The sequence below is a fragment of the Spermophilus citellus genome (genome assembly GCF_964194105.1).
Source record: "Spermophilus citellus genome assembly, contig: SCAFFOLD_131, whole genome shotgun sequence".
NCBI classification, from domain to species: domain Eukaryota; kingdom Metazoa; phylum Chordata; class Mammalia; order Rodentia; family Sciuridae; genus Spermophilus; species Spermophilus citellus.
Window position 1 is genome coordinate 350,625 of NW_027672905.1, and position 15,999 is coordinate 366,623.

At 36.4% G+C, this 15,999-nt stretch overlaps 1 protein-coding gene across 5 annotated transcripts in view; it reads right to left on the reverse strand.

Moving 5' to 3' along the window:
- LOC308640383 (limb region 1 protein homolog) overlaps positions 1-15,999 on the reverse strand; it is a 102,383-nt gene that overhangs the window by 38,717 nt on the left and 47,667 nt on the right. For all 5 annotated transcript variants that reach the window (XM_081312312.1, XM_081312313.1, XM_081312315.1 and 2 more), the window contains 4 exons: positions 13,990-14,116; positions 13,470-13,538; positions 12,579-12,643; positions 8,255-8,327 (listed from right to left, as the gene is read on the reverse strand). In XM_081312312.1, the coding sequence (XP_081168438.1) occupies positions 8,255-8,327; positions 12,579-12,643; positions 13,470-13,538; positions 13,990-14,116 (334 nt within the window). The remainder of the gene's footprint in view (positions 1-8,254; positions 8,328-12,578; positions 12,644-13,469; positions 13,539-13,989; positions 14,117-15,999) is intronic.

A 15,999-nucleotide genomic window follows, 5' to 3' on the forward strand; every position in this document is an offset into this window, starting at 1 on the left:
CCAGTCATTGTATGATTTTTCAGAGGAAAACAACAAGTGACATTTCTGAAATTCTGTGCTTTCACTTCAGGAGGCCCACCTCTAGCCACACAACAGGTGATTAGTAAATACTGACTGGCCTATGAAAATCAAGAACACATTCCTATTACCCACAAACTAGGTGTGCTTTTGTTAAATGACAAGATTCATCTCTACCAGCACAGTATTCAAGGACCTTACCACCTTTATTACATGGTGATATACCAATATCTAAGTTTAAAAAGCAAGCTTTTGTGGGACAGAATATTTCATTAAAAATGACCAGAAGAAAATGATAGCTAGTGTGAGAAATTATGACACAGTACAAATACATACTAGATGATTATATGAATTTAAGTTGTACTAAAAAATAAAAATATCCTGAAAAACTGTATTACCATTACTTTATTTCAAAATGAACCTAAAATGTCCAATGTCAACACTGTCTAGTCAATAAGCTGAATTGGTAGACAAAACCTGTTTAGACAAGTCGTGAAAAATAGAAAGGGATTCTCCAAGAAAACCACAAAGCAGCTCATTTAAGGTCAATTTAACGGTATTATTCTGTTTTTCTTCCAGCCCCGACATAAGATTTCACTACCTCAAAGGAAATTGTAAGAGTATCTATTTGCATTCCCCCCAGGTGATTGGCAGTTCAACACCAATTAGTTCAAAATTACACTGTTACTAGCATGCAATAAAAACAACACCTTTCATCTTTCTTACATAGGTAAGAATACTTTCAGAGCCAATAACTTTGATCAAATAAGTATTTTTGATCCTGCCCCACCCGTCTCTTTGGATTCAGGAAAACTAATAGCTAAAGGCAACTTTTCCCAGCTTTATTCTTAAGTTGAAAAACTAGTGTGGTATTAAAAATATCTTACTTCCAAGATAACAGAATCTCCTAAAGTCCAGCATTTCTTCAATAGCTAAACTTCCTTATGCCTTTTCTTAACACACATCACAGACTAAATACATAAGACAGCCTTCATACATTAAAGAGCAGATGCTAATTATTTAATTTAAAATATTCAATGTATTTTTAAAACAAATTTATATTCTCAAATGAACATGTAAACAATTTGAATAACTTAGTGCAATACAATTATCTCCCTAAACTAAGCTCAGTGTCCTAAACTTAGTCTCATAATGAATATTATTTGAAATAGAGACCTCCAGTATACATTCTTCTTACATTTGACTTTTTAACATAACCAAAAATAGTTTGCTTAGAATATCTTATCCAAGTAACTCTTAAGAATTTGATCATATTTACAACTTTAAATATGACCAAACTGATCTCTATCCTCAAGAATGGGAGGTCACTCAAGTAGTGTTAATTATTTCCAATCACTTAGGCAAACAACTTTGCTGTTAAAGTCCAAGGTTCCTAATAATTCATACAGCAAACAGCCTCCATCTCCCTAACATCTTCCTGTGTACCACAGGCCCAACATTGACTGAGCTAACCCCTGAAAGCATGCAAAAACTGAAATCTCCTGTCCAAATATCTCATGTCTACTTTGCATGAACTAACGTTATTGCAATCCACAAAGGAGAGAGAGAGCCCATACACCAAAACTTTTCCTATGTCTATTTCATTCAGAATGCTGGTATTTGTTAAAGTAATAGTTTCTATTTATTTTATGACACTTTTTATTATTTATGATACTTTTTATGGTGTAGATGGACACAACACAATGCCATCTACAATTATGTGGTGCTGAGGATCGAACCCGGGTCCCGCCCGTGCAAGGCAAGCACTCTAGCACTGAGCCATAAAAAGTAATGTAAGATTTCTGATACCCAACTGAATTGTGAAAATGCAAATATACTTTCACTATTAATGACTGCAAGCATGATGGCAATTATTAAGCAGTAAACTTTAGGAATGTTATTTAGTGTTATACATAATTAAAATAGTGGTTTGGCTTTTTTTCTACTTCAAATATAAGCTTGAAGGGGCTTAAACTATATGTTAAGACCATTCTTAATGGTAGATTCACATATGCTACCATTAGGAACAGCACCTCCACGTACACTGTGGTTGTGCATAATAAATCCATCTTCTGTTACCTAAGTTTGGATTATTTTTACAGCATGACTTCTTTCTCTAAATTTCATAGAAAATGATACTCAATGCATTATTCTAATTTGTTATTACAAAACATTCCTCCTCTACTCATATTGGAATAGTTTATATCTATTAGCTTATATCTTTAGAGTTACCTCATTTTCTCTTGCAACAAATAATTTGTTTGGACCACATTTTAACATCATGAAACTGATTAAAGGGCCCAAGAGGCTGAGTAAGTTATATAGCAAGCATCTATCACTGTTTCAGCCCCTGTACAGAAATGATTTCTGCAGGCATCTGATCGCTTCCTGGATGTCTGACTTCATCCAGGCATTTTTCACAATGGTCCAAAGTCTGAGAATGTCAAGACAGTCTCCCTTCAGTGATATATAGAAATATGTATAAATTTCTTAGAATGACCACTGCCAAAACCTAGAAGAATGCCCAGAAAAAGCCAAGATGAAAGTAATGCAGAAGACATAGAATAAAATCTAAGAAAAATTTTCTTTTTTTTAATATTTATTTTTTAGGTGTAGATGGACACAACGCAATGCCTTTATTTTTATGTGGTGCTGAGGATCGAACCCGGGTCCCGCCCGTGCTAGGCAAGCGCTTGACCGCTGAGCCACAATCCCAGCCCCAAAGAAAACTTTTCGTATAAAGTGTTACATGAAAGACATCAGATAAGCAAAGACCAAATTGCACACTGACCTGCCTGTGATAGCAGGAAATGCCTCTGACGGGACGCATGACCCTAAAGCAGACACAGACCCCACTCCAAGCCCTGGCACCTTCATGTCCCCTGAAAATTCAAACTAGGCTATAAACAGGAAGACTGGAGGACTGACAACATTGAGAGCATCTGAGGGGTCACCAAGTTTCAGGAAAAGCTGCACAGCACATGACTTGCTCTTTCTAACCCTATATATTTCAGAATACAAGGGCATTGAAACCCAGAACTCAGCAAAAATGAAACAACCACCTCTGCCATACTCTTAAGAATAAAGAATATAAGCTTCAATGGAAAAGCCTTCTTAAAAAGATTAGAATCAAGTAGGAAAGTAATTGCTACAAAAATGATATACTAACTTTTTATCATGATGATGAAAATAGTATCTATCTAACAAAATTGAACCAAATTATTAAGTTCAAAGGCTACAATATTTTTAAATAAATTACATTAAAAGGATTGTGGAGGCTTTGAACTTAAACAACAAAAAATAATTTCTATTCATTATGGTACTTCTAAAGTTACCCAGTACACCCATAGGCTATACACACACGAAAGCTAATTATTTCAATTAATGCTGTTGCATTACCTAAACATTTAAACATGTTAATGATATATGTATCCTCTTAACACTGGGAAGGAATTACAGAAGATTTTCTACTACAATTACTGTAATGGGACTTGCTGTTGAGCTCCTGCTCAGGGGTCATGGAGTAGAAATGGTTCTTGATTGCTCATGTTCCATGGATACAAGAGGGAAACCACCTTATTTCTGTTATAGCGCATATGGTTCTCCTGCCCCCTCAACCTTGGTGTGTCTGTTGCAGTCCTACTCTGGGCCTTCCTAATATTCTCCAGGAGATTTTGGTTTTTACCCTCTCACCAAATTTTACTTCCCCCACCTTCTTCACTTCTATGGTAAAATGATACTCTCCATCCTGGGCATTTTCCATTTAAAGGAAATGGCGGGAGAAGGGTAAGGAAAAGCTGTTAGGGGAAGTGGCATGTTGCGTTTCCACACTGAAGAACTATAGGAAACAGAGTACCAGAGGAAGTGAGCTGGAATAGCAGGTGGTCGCACGATTCCTGAATGTAGGAAATGTGAGAACTTGAGTTACTGCTGAAGGCCAGGACCAAGTCATGTCAAAGGCAGACAAAGCTCCACAAAAGAGAGGGCGAGGCATTCCCCAGAGTGCTGTAAATGTCATGAACAGGACACGACATGCCCGGAATCCATGCTCGGGAATATGGAGCTAAAAAGTCCAAAGAGGGCAGAAATGGCCTGGAAGGAAAGGGGGTGGCAGAAACAGGTCACGGTCTGAGAGCATGAGATTCCAAGGTTCGGGAAGCAGCAAGGAAGATAAAAGGGCACATAGCAAACCCCAGGAGCAAAGGGAGAGACCTGGGAAAGCAGAGGCCAACTCACAAAGTGGTCAGGGAGGTCGATGGTGCTGGGGAGAGCCGTACCTCTCTGAGGAAGAGGAGGGTTGAGGGTCCAGGATCTCATTAACAGGTCAACACTCAGTGTCCAGTGGCACAGCAGAAAGCTTCAGGTGCCAGGGGAAGTGGAACATCAGACCAGAACGTGATGTACCGAGACACAGGGCAACAGTCCTGAAGGCAAGAATTCTGCTCTATGTTCTGGGCTCTTGATACGGACCACCTGTGATAGAAGGCCAGCGAGAGAAACATGCCCATCAGCCCTGAGTCTCAAGGCAGAAAGGAGGGGAGATGTGTGCTGACGGACAGAGAGGGTGGGAGTCTTTCCAGATCACAGAAGTTCTACAGACATCTCTTCATCCCCTCCATGCTGATGGGGACACAAGGCAGGGGCTATCTTAGCCAAAGGGGTACAGCTGTGGAGCCAAAGGAGTGAGGCTTTGCGTTACCTTCCTGCTCACCAACACACAGAACTACTCCCCCACATCTTTTTCTTAAGTGTTGATGCACTAGAATAACTCTTTATATGTTCTTATCCCTTTTCTTCCTTCTTCAGTCAACTGGTCTATGATCTTGAGACTTGGAGTCTTAATTCATCTGCACTACATTTGACCCTTAAAAGATATGCAGTAAACAAAGAGGAGGAGGCAGTAGAGACTGGAAACAGGATGGCTTCTTTAGTATACTGATAAACACCGCAACAGTGCAAGACTTTGCTTTATTGACACTCTTTATGGAAATGACAATATTAACAGGAACAAAGCCTCTAAACAAAGCTTTGAACCTATAGCACCCTCCATGTTATGAAAATCTATTCTTGCTTTTTTCTCTATACATCAATATATTAAGAACAATATATTAAGAACACTGGAGAAGACATAGTTAAGACATAGCGAAGCATTCCATCTTACAGCTATACTGATATTTTTTAAATGAGGCATGAAAATTCAACTCCAATAACACAAGAACTGCTACTCAAGCCTTACTACCTTAAAAAAAAATAGTAGCAGGATTCCTACTACTCCCTTGATATGGTTTAAGTGTCATAATTTTTTCAAGTAACTGTAAAACTGAACTGAAGGAACTGCACAGATGTCCCAGAGATTCCTATGATGTGCATCACGCATCCCATCCCTCTCAGTATGCCATTGACGAACACCATCCTGAATTCTGTGATACATCAGCACTCATACTTTGTATTTTAAAGTCTTTTTACTTTCATTATTCTACAATTATCTTCAGTGGCAATAAAAAATAAAGACTTCTATTTTAAAATTTAAAATATAAAGTAACTTACAACAAAATATATCTGAAATGATTCTAGGTTAAATAAAATACACGAGGATGGTTTATCCTACCAACCTATCTCTGTACTTTCTTTAAAAATAGCAAATTATGAAAATCTGTTCTTGCTTTTTCCTCTATACATATTGATCAATATATTCTACATAATCTTGCAGTTTTTTTTTTTTTGTGTGTGTGTATGTGTATGTGTGGTGCTGGGAATCTCGAACCCAGAGCCTTCTGCATGTGAGACAAGTGCTCTACCAGTTGACCTATATCCCCAGCCCCAGAATCTTGGAATTCTTTTTTTTTCTCTTTAATTTTTTTGTAGTTGTAGATGGACAGAAGCTTTTATTTTGTTTATTTTTATGTGGTGCCAAGGATCGAACCCAGTGCCTCATATATGCTAGGCAAACGCTCTGCCTCTGAGTTACAGCCCCAGCCTTGGAAGATTATGAATCTTGCAATTCTTAATCCCTGTTAGTCAAAACATCAATTTTGCCACAGAACCATTTATGTATAATAATCAGTAACCATTTAGCCTATTATCTCCCACCTGAAATAGTCCACAGTGGCTAACCAGCAGTAAAAAGCAAAATCATAACCTTCTAGCACATCATCAAAGAGCTTTGTCAAAAAAAATTTTAAAGATGCCCTACTAGCCTGAACTATCACAAATGATGCCTGGCTAGCCAAAGCACTCACTGTCCTGACCTCTATTACCCTCTCTACCCCCAGACCATCCCCTCTGCCTTCTCCATGCTACTGGGATCTCTCTCTTACTTTGATGTGGCTGCATTTTATATTATGGTTAGCTTTCTAGCCAGTGTTTTCCTTTTAATTTCTTTGGATATAGTGAACTACTTTTGAGTTGAGGAGTCAAAGGATTGAGGATTCTGAAGGAACCCTTCCCTACCACGCAATAGGAAATTGAGAATAGGCTTCATTTTTATTTTTTGTCTTGATAAGACTTAATTCAAATTCTTTCATTCATGGAATACTATGTTTTACCCTTTCTTATCTAAAGACAGAAATAACACACACCACAGGCTGAAACGTGTCTATATACTGCAGGAGGTAGTCTGACATCTTGCTAGAAAGCTAACCATAATATAAAATGAAGCCACATCAAAATAAGTGACTCAGGCTTGTTTACTACATAACAGCATGATCATCTAAAGAAGACAAATTTATTTCAATATTCACTTTAATAAAATTTTATAAACTTTTATAAAGCTGATGCTGTTGACTTAAGTTTGTAATTCTGAAATTAAGTGAGTTTAAATTTTAAAATAACTTTAATCCAGTTAGAAAAATAAAAGACACATCGAGTTCTAGTCTTTGACACAATTTATCTGTACCAAATAAATTACTTAAGTTGATGAATTAATTTTCCTATTTGTAGTTGAAGAAAATATGTGTGTATGTGTATGTGTGTATACACACACTCTAAGGTTTTAATTTAGTAATAGAAACTGGACAGTCTGAATGAAGATTCAAGTAAAGAAAGCTGATGAAATTATTTCAAAGGACAAGTTATTGGAAATACATAAAAAATGAATTTAAATAATCTTTGCCTTTTAACAAGAACCACAGAAAAGCCCCAATTTATATCTAGAGAGTCTTGTGTGAGATGCCTAATTGTTTTTTAAAAAGAGCACATTTTAAGAGGAAAACATAAATAATCCTAACATAGTGCTAGTGATAAATAAAACAAAACATATAATCCAAACTGAATCATCAAGGAGTCTTCAAACTGAAGTTTGAAGTTTCCAGGACTGAGAAACTATTGAACACTGACAGAGACAGTTCAACTTTCCAGCAAGATTTATTTTATTTTTTGATTCACTAATCTCTCTACCATATTTAGATATATTTCATATGTGGTGCTGAGAATTAAACCCAGTGCCTCACACAGGCCAGGCAAGTGCTCCACCACTGAGCCACAGCCACAGCCCCTAGATATATTTCTTATTTCTCAATATTTCATTGTAAAAATAACTTTCTGTTCTATACCTACTCTTAAATTATGATTCTGAAACATAATTAGATATTAATCTGATCTTGGTGGAGAAAGGGTGGTTTTTCAACTTTTTAAAAACATGCTACATAAGAGGAAAGTACAGGGTGAAAAATCACTCAGGTAAAATGAAGATATGTACCTAAACTATGTCATTTCTCTGTTAAACTATCATTACACTTTTCTTCACTGGAAACCAAAAACAATACATAATTTGAAATGAAATTTTAGAATCTTTAATGTGCCTACATAGTTACCAACTGATAGCCAACAGTATTCCTCAAGACAACAGAGTTCACAAGTAAAACTTTGAGAGTCACATTTGGCACCTTTGTGTCCAAGAAACATGCTACTCTTTATCTTAAAGATCTCAGCAGAACGGAAATGAAGTAGGGACATTACAGTCACTAATGCTGCATACAGACCAAACCACCTCTGCACTTGCAAATCACCTGAAGAGCTGGTGGTAGAAGGCTGCTGGCCCCCCAGTGGCCACTTTCTCTAGAGGCCAGCTGTGCTCATCACAATGTATCCACATCCAACTCTTGGCAGATCCCCTTCACCTGGAAGTCCCTTTGTTACTCTGAAGCCTATAAGAGGTTTGCATTTCTTTCCTTTAATTATCTGTTATTTTTTAATTAAACAGTTGTTACACTGGTCTAAATATGTAATATACATGTACCATTTAGCCGTCTCTGGAGTGCTTCTTCTTCTAGGGTAATAATATAAATTTGCTCATCCAGGTCTTCAAGAATCTAAATTTAAAGACAAAACTATTCAATTATATAACATTACAAAGTTCTTGTTTATTGACTATTTAAGCTACTTGGTCTATTATTTCAGATAATATATTCACTCAAATAACTAAGAACCCAAAATAAAATGTCCAAACTATTTTATTTATAAATTAAGCATGTTTTATAGACGTTGTATTTATTTTCTACAATTTAGTGTATAAATAAACACATCAAAACTTTATTCTCACAAAATCTACATTCATATAAATTGGATATTGTTAAACTAAAAACATCTGCAGTTTTCTCGATGGCAAACAAATGTATGAATTTTAAAGAGTCAAAAAGCTAAATATAGCAAATATGTCTTCATGCCAAAGCTGTTATTTTAAAGCCGGAAGGAATGATCATCTAGTCCAACACTTGTCCTCCCATTTATATTTACTGACAGAATTTCTAGTTCAAGGAGTCTATAAACTACATCAGTAACATGCAGAACCTTCCATTTATGTTATGTCTATACATTAAAAACACTCCATGAATATTGAACACTGATGATATCAAAATCATGTGAGTTAGTATTGGGAATAATATTAGCAAATTATATTTTTATATTGTGTACTTCGCAAGTATGAATATGTAACAAATTCCACCATTATGTACAACTATAATATACCAAAAAAATGTAGAAAAAATATGAAAATAAAGTCAATATTTTTTATCATCTCATTTGGACATGACCATTGCCAATATGTGCATATATAGAAATATACTGATCCTGTTAATCTATACAATGTTAATAATTATAATCTTTTAAAAATTTTGAGACCAAAACAAATCATCCAACAGACAGAACCCTAGAGAAATGGGTGTTTTTACTCACTATGAAGCCATACAATAGTAAGAAAAGAACCTCACTCATCAATTACTGATTGTATGGCATATTACCTGCACTGTCTTAAAAACTGATAAAACCTAATGCTTCCAGTTCTGCCTTTGCTAACATAACCATCCTTCTATGAAAGGGGAAAACATGAAAGAAACCCAGAGCTGGTATCAATGTTCTCTATCATTCAAACTCAAAACTACTTACTCAATCATGAGGGGTTGGTGAACAAAGTGCAATAGTGGAAACTGTGTGCCCTTTCAGCTGCCTAATATGATATTCCTAAATCACTCAATCCCTATCACACCTGGAATTTTAATAGTTTATGTTATATTTATGTAAAGCAATCCAAAAATCCCCAGTCTTTCAATAAGTACTTATGGTCCTAGAACTAAGCTAATCAGTGGGTGGACATAACATTTCTTCCCCCAGGAAGCCTAAACCTGAAGAGGGCAACAAATAAGTAATTAGGATGAATTAATGACGAATAAATAAATAATGACAATGAATGACTGTCCTATGAGGGATAAGGAATGGGAAGAAGGGGAGGAAGTCTTCTCCAGATAACCAACAGTGAGGCCTATCCAGGGAGACAATACTTAACCTGAGACAAGTGGCACATGCCAGAAAGTGTGATGGTCCTAAGGGAGCAACAGAGTGGCCCTCTGACAGAACCAGTTGGATAACAAATCAGAGGTGCCTACACAAGTGGACAGGGGTATACCTGTATGGATCACGACAGGAAGGCTCTCTCCTATCAAAGCGCTTCATCAGTTTCTACTGTTTCGATTAGAACTGACCACTTCTGCTTGTTTTACTTGCAAATTACTGAATGTTACGTACCATCACAGGTGCTGAATGAGTGACAGCATTAGCAGGACAGAGGTTCATATGTCAAGTGCCCATGAACATCATACCCTTGATTTCTACAAAACCATAAAAACACTCCCACCATCACCATTTTATACTCCAAAAAAACAATGGCTTCCCAAGAAATGCTCTCTGCCTTCAAAGCCTTTGCTCTACTATGTACTAATGAGGGCTTAAATATGGGTCAGACATAGTCTTTGACCTCAAATGGTAGAAGAGGTCAAATGAATTCAAAAAGTAATTATAGGATTAAAATCAATGTCAAAAGCGAGGCTTAAATAAAATGTTCTGAAAGGTTGGAGAAAGAAAGATTACTGCCAGTTAGGGAGAAGAAAGTCTTGGCCAGTGTGGCTGATGGCTGGAGCACATCACCCAGTGACCTGAACTGACAAGAGGAAGATAGGCCTTTCAACAAAGAAAACCACACAAGAAACACAGAGGAGGAGAGGTCCACTCTGCAGGAAAGCAGCAATGTGACTCTGGAGCTCAAGGAGGAACAGTGCTCCAAAATGGACTCTGAAGCCAGCCTCTGGGTTCAAACCTACTCCATCACAGTTCTGTGACCTAGGACATGCCATCTCCCTGAACTGAAGTTTGTTCAGCCATAAAATACCACCACCTAACTCATGGGTTTCTCATTTATAATACCACCTAACTCATGGTTTAATCATCAGGAGACAATGAAATTTTGTGTCCGATACAGTGCTTATCACTACAGGTTGTATAACCAACCACTGTTATTATGTGTTAGGAGTAAGAAAGAGGCAAATATAAATATGGCTTTGAGGAGGTCATTAATAAGAGACGGGTTTGGGAGACAAATTAGCCTGAGGAGGGGAGACAAATAAGGAGTTTGGTTCTACATGCTGAGCTTGCAGCTCCATGAGGTACTGGATAGCATTTGAGGTGCTAAAGGCTATTTCCAATGTCTTCTCATTAGAATCAGACATTTAGAGGTGAGGTCAGAGTGGCAGGGGTGGTCCAGAGCACCCAGAAGAGCATTAGCAGAACTTCAGAACACCAGAGGACCTTCGGCCTCTGTCTATAGGAAGCAGGGAGAAACTATAGGAATAGAGTGTCACAAAGCCTCTCTAAGATTTGACAGCATGTGTGCTGTGGGTGTGCATACATTTATGGAGCAAATATAAAGTTAGACTTTATTTTTAAAAGAAGATATGATGAGATTATAATTTTCAAAATTAAATAAGCATTTACTAAATGATTATCTACTACAACATTTCCTCAGGGTTTTCCTTTAATGAATCACCGTGATAGGGGTGATTCATTAATACTACTAAAATAACATAGTATTAGTCAGTTAAAAAGGTGAATGTGAGAAGTGCAGAGGAAGGAGTTTGATTCTCTGCCTAGAGCAGAAACACGAGGTGCAGAGCCTGCGGCTGATGCTGGAGTAGGTAAGAGGGACAAAGGCATGACTGGAGGGGAGCGGCACAGAGCCGTGCGGGAGCTAGAGAAAGACTGCAGAGGGGTAGGAGAGGTCAATCAGAATGGGCTAGGAAAACCCAAGAGCATGAAGGGGTTAGAGTTGAATCTGTCAGCAATGACGATCCAGTGAAAATAACTTAAGTGGCAAATTCCTAATTACAACCAAGAAACTATTTTCTCATTATTAAATATCTGACAAAATAGTTAAAGATAGAAGAAACTTAAGAACAGGTCATCAGAATTACTATCAATTCAAAATCATTTTTAAGGGCCTTAAGACATTTATTTATTGTCTTTTGAGTCACATATTTTATTTTTTTCCAATTTTGTATTGGTTCTTTTTAATTATAAATAGCATTAGGGTTCATTTTGATATAATTATAAAAGCATGGAATATAATTTGTTCTAATTCAATCCCCAGTACTTCTCCTTTCCCTCCCCTCCTCCCTCCTCCTGCTCCCTTCTCTGTACTCTACTGATCTTTCTGCTATTGAAAATCATTTTTCAATGAATATAGAGAGCTGGGCAATCCCTGCAACATGGGAGGTTGAGGCAGGAGGAACACAGGTTAGATGCCAGCCTCAGCAACTTGGAGATACGCTCTCTCAAAATAAAAATCTCTGGGGAATGTAGTTCAGTGGTAGAGTGCCTCTGGACTGAATCCCCAGTACCACCAAAAAGAAATAAATAAAAGAATAAGCAAAGTATAATTCAATTATAATATATAATGTGCAAATTTTCAAAAGCATTCTGCTTTGTAAATCAAAACATGCAGTTAATTTTCAAACAATAGAATTGTTTGATATAAAGCAATGAATATCTGTAAATATCTGCAAAATTTTCTCTTAAAATTGCCTCGCCAAATTTTTACCAAAGTGCCTATAATTAGTACTTTTAAAGCAAAAACAAATATGGTTTCTAAACATAAAAAAAGATTTTAAAAAATGTAAAATTTAAGTAATAAACCTACAAAAATACTCTATTTCTAAAGGCTAATTCACAATCTAAAAGAAGTTCAAATGTAAACATATTTAATTAATAAGTCAAATAATTTATAATAGAATACTTACTGCTGGCTTCACTAGCAACTGGCCCATTACTGTGAACATGCGGGAAAGGCCAACTGGTGTACACACTGCAGAAATGGGAAGACCACCAACAGAGAGATATATACTTTAGAGCTCAGAAAGATAAAGCACAGAAAACTAAAACAACTCAAACAGCATTGTTTTAAGTAAATTCTTGACTCCAACAGATTCTCCCAGTTCTCTGTCAGAAGGTTCTTGCATTTCATCCATGAAGAGGCTAGAGGAGCAGTGTGAGGGGAGGGCAGCGTGACATCTGATGAAAGGTAGTTAAGGCGAGAGAAGGTTCAGGACACTTAAGATTCTAACAGTGGGATGACAATAAGTACTTTTGTTTAAAATAAATTGTATAAAACCAAGCAAAGAACAGATTAAATTTCATGTACTGGTGGAAGTGAGAACCTGAAAAGAATATTTAATAGTGACAACTATAGTCTTAAGTCCTTTGAAATACATTTAACAACTAATCCCTAAGATAGGATGTGATGCCTCAAGTAAAACAAAACAAGTTTTGAAATAAAAAATCACAAATTCATCACATATTAACCTACCATTTCCATTTAAAAATAGACTCTGGTGCTCTGAATGTGTTGGGGTGGGGTACTGAACATGTGAACAGGAAGCGAGCAAGACAGAGTATAAGAATGTGTGTCGGGGGGTGTCCCTCTCTCTTTCTTTTTCCAACCCAGCAGAAAGGCTTTCCTCAGAGAATAAAAAAAGCATATTATTATTTCAAGATTTCAGTTTATCGAATTTATCTTGAATAATTAAAAATTCTCCAAGTTGTTAAGGAATCTCATCAGGAAGCTTTCTCATAATTTCCCAGAATACAAAACAACTACTCTCCTATCAATATCAGGCCAGAAAAATACTTACAGAGAAGTAACAAACATCCCATCAATGATATACAGGAATATAAATAGGGTAGGTAGAACTCCCAGAGGTCTATAAAAAATGTAAATAACTTTAATAAGTTCAAAATACTGCACATTAAGATGTTTTATCTTAATATAGGCTGACTATATTTAAAGTATAATAAACACTGTAATTGCTTATTTGAGTGTACTAAACCATATAATTTCTAAATTGTATGAATAAAAAAATATAAAATAGAAGGATAGAAAATAACCCTTTTGCAAAACCTGTTTGGAGGAAGGAAAAAAAAAAGAGCCTCTCTAAAATTTTAAGAACAGAAACCAATTAATTAAAAATAAAAGGCTTCTTACTCATAAAACAAACATTTCTTAAATACATATAAAGTCTTCTTAATTCTGTAAATCAACATCAAGGGTGAACTATATAAAGAATTATTTAAAATGTTATTAAAGTCATATGTAATTATATCCCAAACTATGGTCTCCATTATAGAAACTGATTAATACAAGTAAATCCGCACCATATAAAGATTCCATGCTTGCAGCATCGTTGTCAATCAGTGCTGAAGCCACCCACACTATCCCAAGAATCAGTAATGCCAGCAGCAGCAGCATGACCAGAGTTTCCAAGATGCGGGCTCGTATTCCCTGAAAATGTGTAAGAGAGATGATTTTAATATTTTATTTCATTTCATGAACAATTAGGCTTCAGTCCATATAAAAGCCTATATAATCCTTTGGGAGGAAAGGAAATACTTTATTAGATTTATTTATATATTTATGAAATTTACCTTGTTAATTTACATAATGTTTATTACATCTAAATTTATTTAAATTTTTATTTATCAAAAATTTAATATAAAATGCTTAGTTTATAATGAATAGACTGAGTTTTCAAAATTATAGTAAATACTATCAAGCTTGGAGTAAACTACAAAAAAAATTATGAAAACACTTTATGGAACCATTTTGAATAATTACTTTCCTAACACTTTTCACAAAGAAAATAATTTATGAATTTCTGCCTATGATTCTAGTCAAGGGGCTCCAAGGCAGTTGTTGCAGCAGAGGGCCAGTCTGGGGAACACAGCTTGGTGGGAGCATGGTGCACCAACTCCCAAGGCAAGAACCCACACAGCAGCTCGTGGCCTCCGGAGCCCTCTAGCGTGCAGCTGCAGAACTACTTGCTGCAATCCAACACCACAAACTCCAAGGGTACTATGGCAACTGCACATACTTCCCTTCTCATATTTGATAGAATTTGTGTTAATTCACAAGGCTGGAATATAATAATCATTACGTACATTTTCAAATGTAAAATAAATTCTGACCTAGGGACCAAACCAGAGGCCAGACTTTTAAACTTGAAAACAAGACAAACACAGAAACTTCTTTACACTCCTGAAAAGTCACCAAATAATTGTTTCTGTACCTAAACTTAAAGATGTATATTATTGTTTTATACCTATAATATCTAACACAACAAAATTATAAGTATATATGTGTTTCTCAATAAATCATGTCATCCTTCACTCCATATTATAAGTTAAATAAAGACCTAAAACATACATTCATTTCAATTTTGTCCTAAATATTCTTTTCTATTATCTCAATAGCAGAAATAGGATGCACTTAAATCACAGTAACCCTAGTTACACAAATTCAATATAGAGAGGAAATGTCTTAAAGCCATGGAGACTTAGTCCAAGGCCTGCGTGAGAACCTGAGACGAGTGGCTTTCTCTTGCCAATCCCTCAACAGTGTCATAGCCTTGCCACAGGGTTGCCCTTGGCAGACTTGAAACACTACATGGGATGTGAACGCCAGCTCACCTGAAGCGCACACATTAAGGAAGGCTGGAGAGCCAGGACCAACCAGGTCTGCATTTTAATACATGAACTCTAACACCAAGCAGCTATTGTTCACCTGAGAAGAAACTGAAAAAGTCATAAACTGCTACAGCCAAACATAATGGCCAGCCACAGTATTTCTTTACTGGAGAAGCTTTTAAATCTCCACTTCATAACTTCATACACCAAAACACACCATCACCTTTCACCCTCTTTTCCTCCCACCCTCTCTTCTAATCAACAGTCGATACACATTAAACATTCTGGTGCCTATACACAAAACAGGTAAGGAGAGAGGAGGACTTTGGCAGTGTGTGTCATGCCCTCCCAGCTACCTTTTCTGCCTACAGCCTGTCCCCAGAAATATGTGAGATAACCAGCAGGGTTCCCAAAACATGTAACTCGTGGGTTTTAAGAATCAGGATATCTGAGCTAAACAGTTTAATATTGTTGGATTATAATACAGTAGGGCTCCTAGGACCTGTCTGAAACTTAATATTCAAAAAAAATTATAAAATTAGGTAGAGAGAAGTGATGGGAGGGGAGGGGAGGGGAGGGGGGATAGGAAAGATAGAATGAAATAGACATTATTATTACTGTGTGTATATAGGTGACTGCATGACCAATATGATTCTGCAACCTGTACACTCAGAAAAATGAGAAATTATATCCCATCTGATT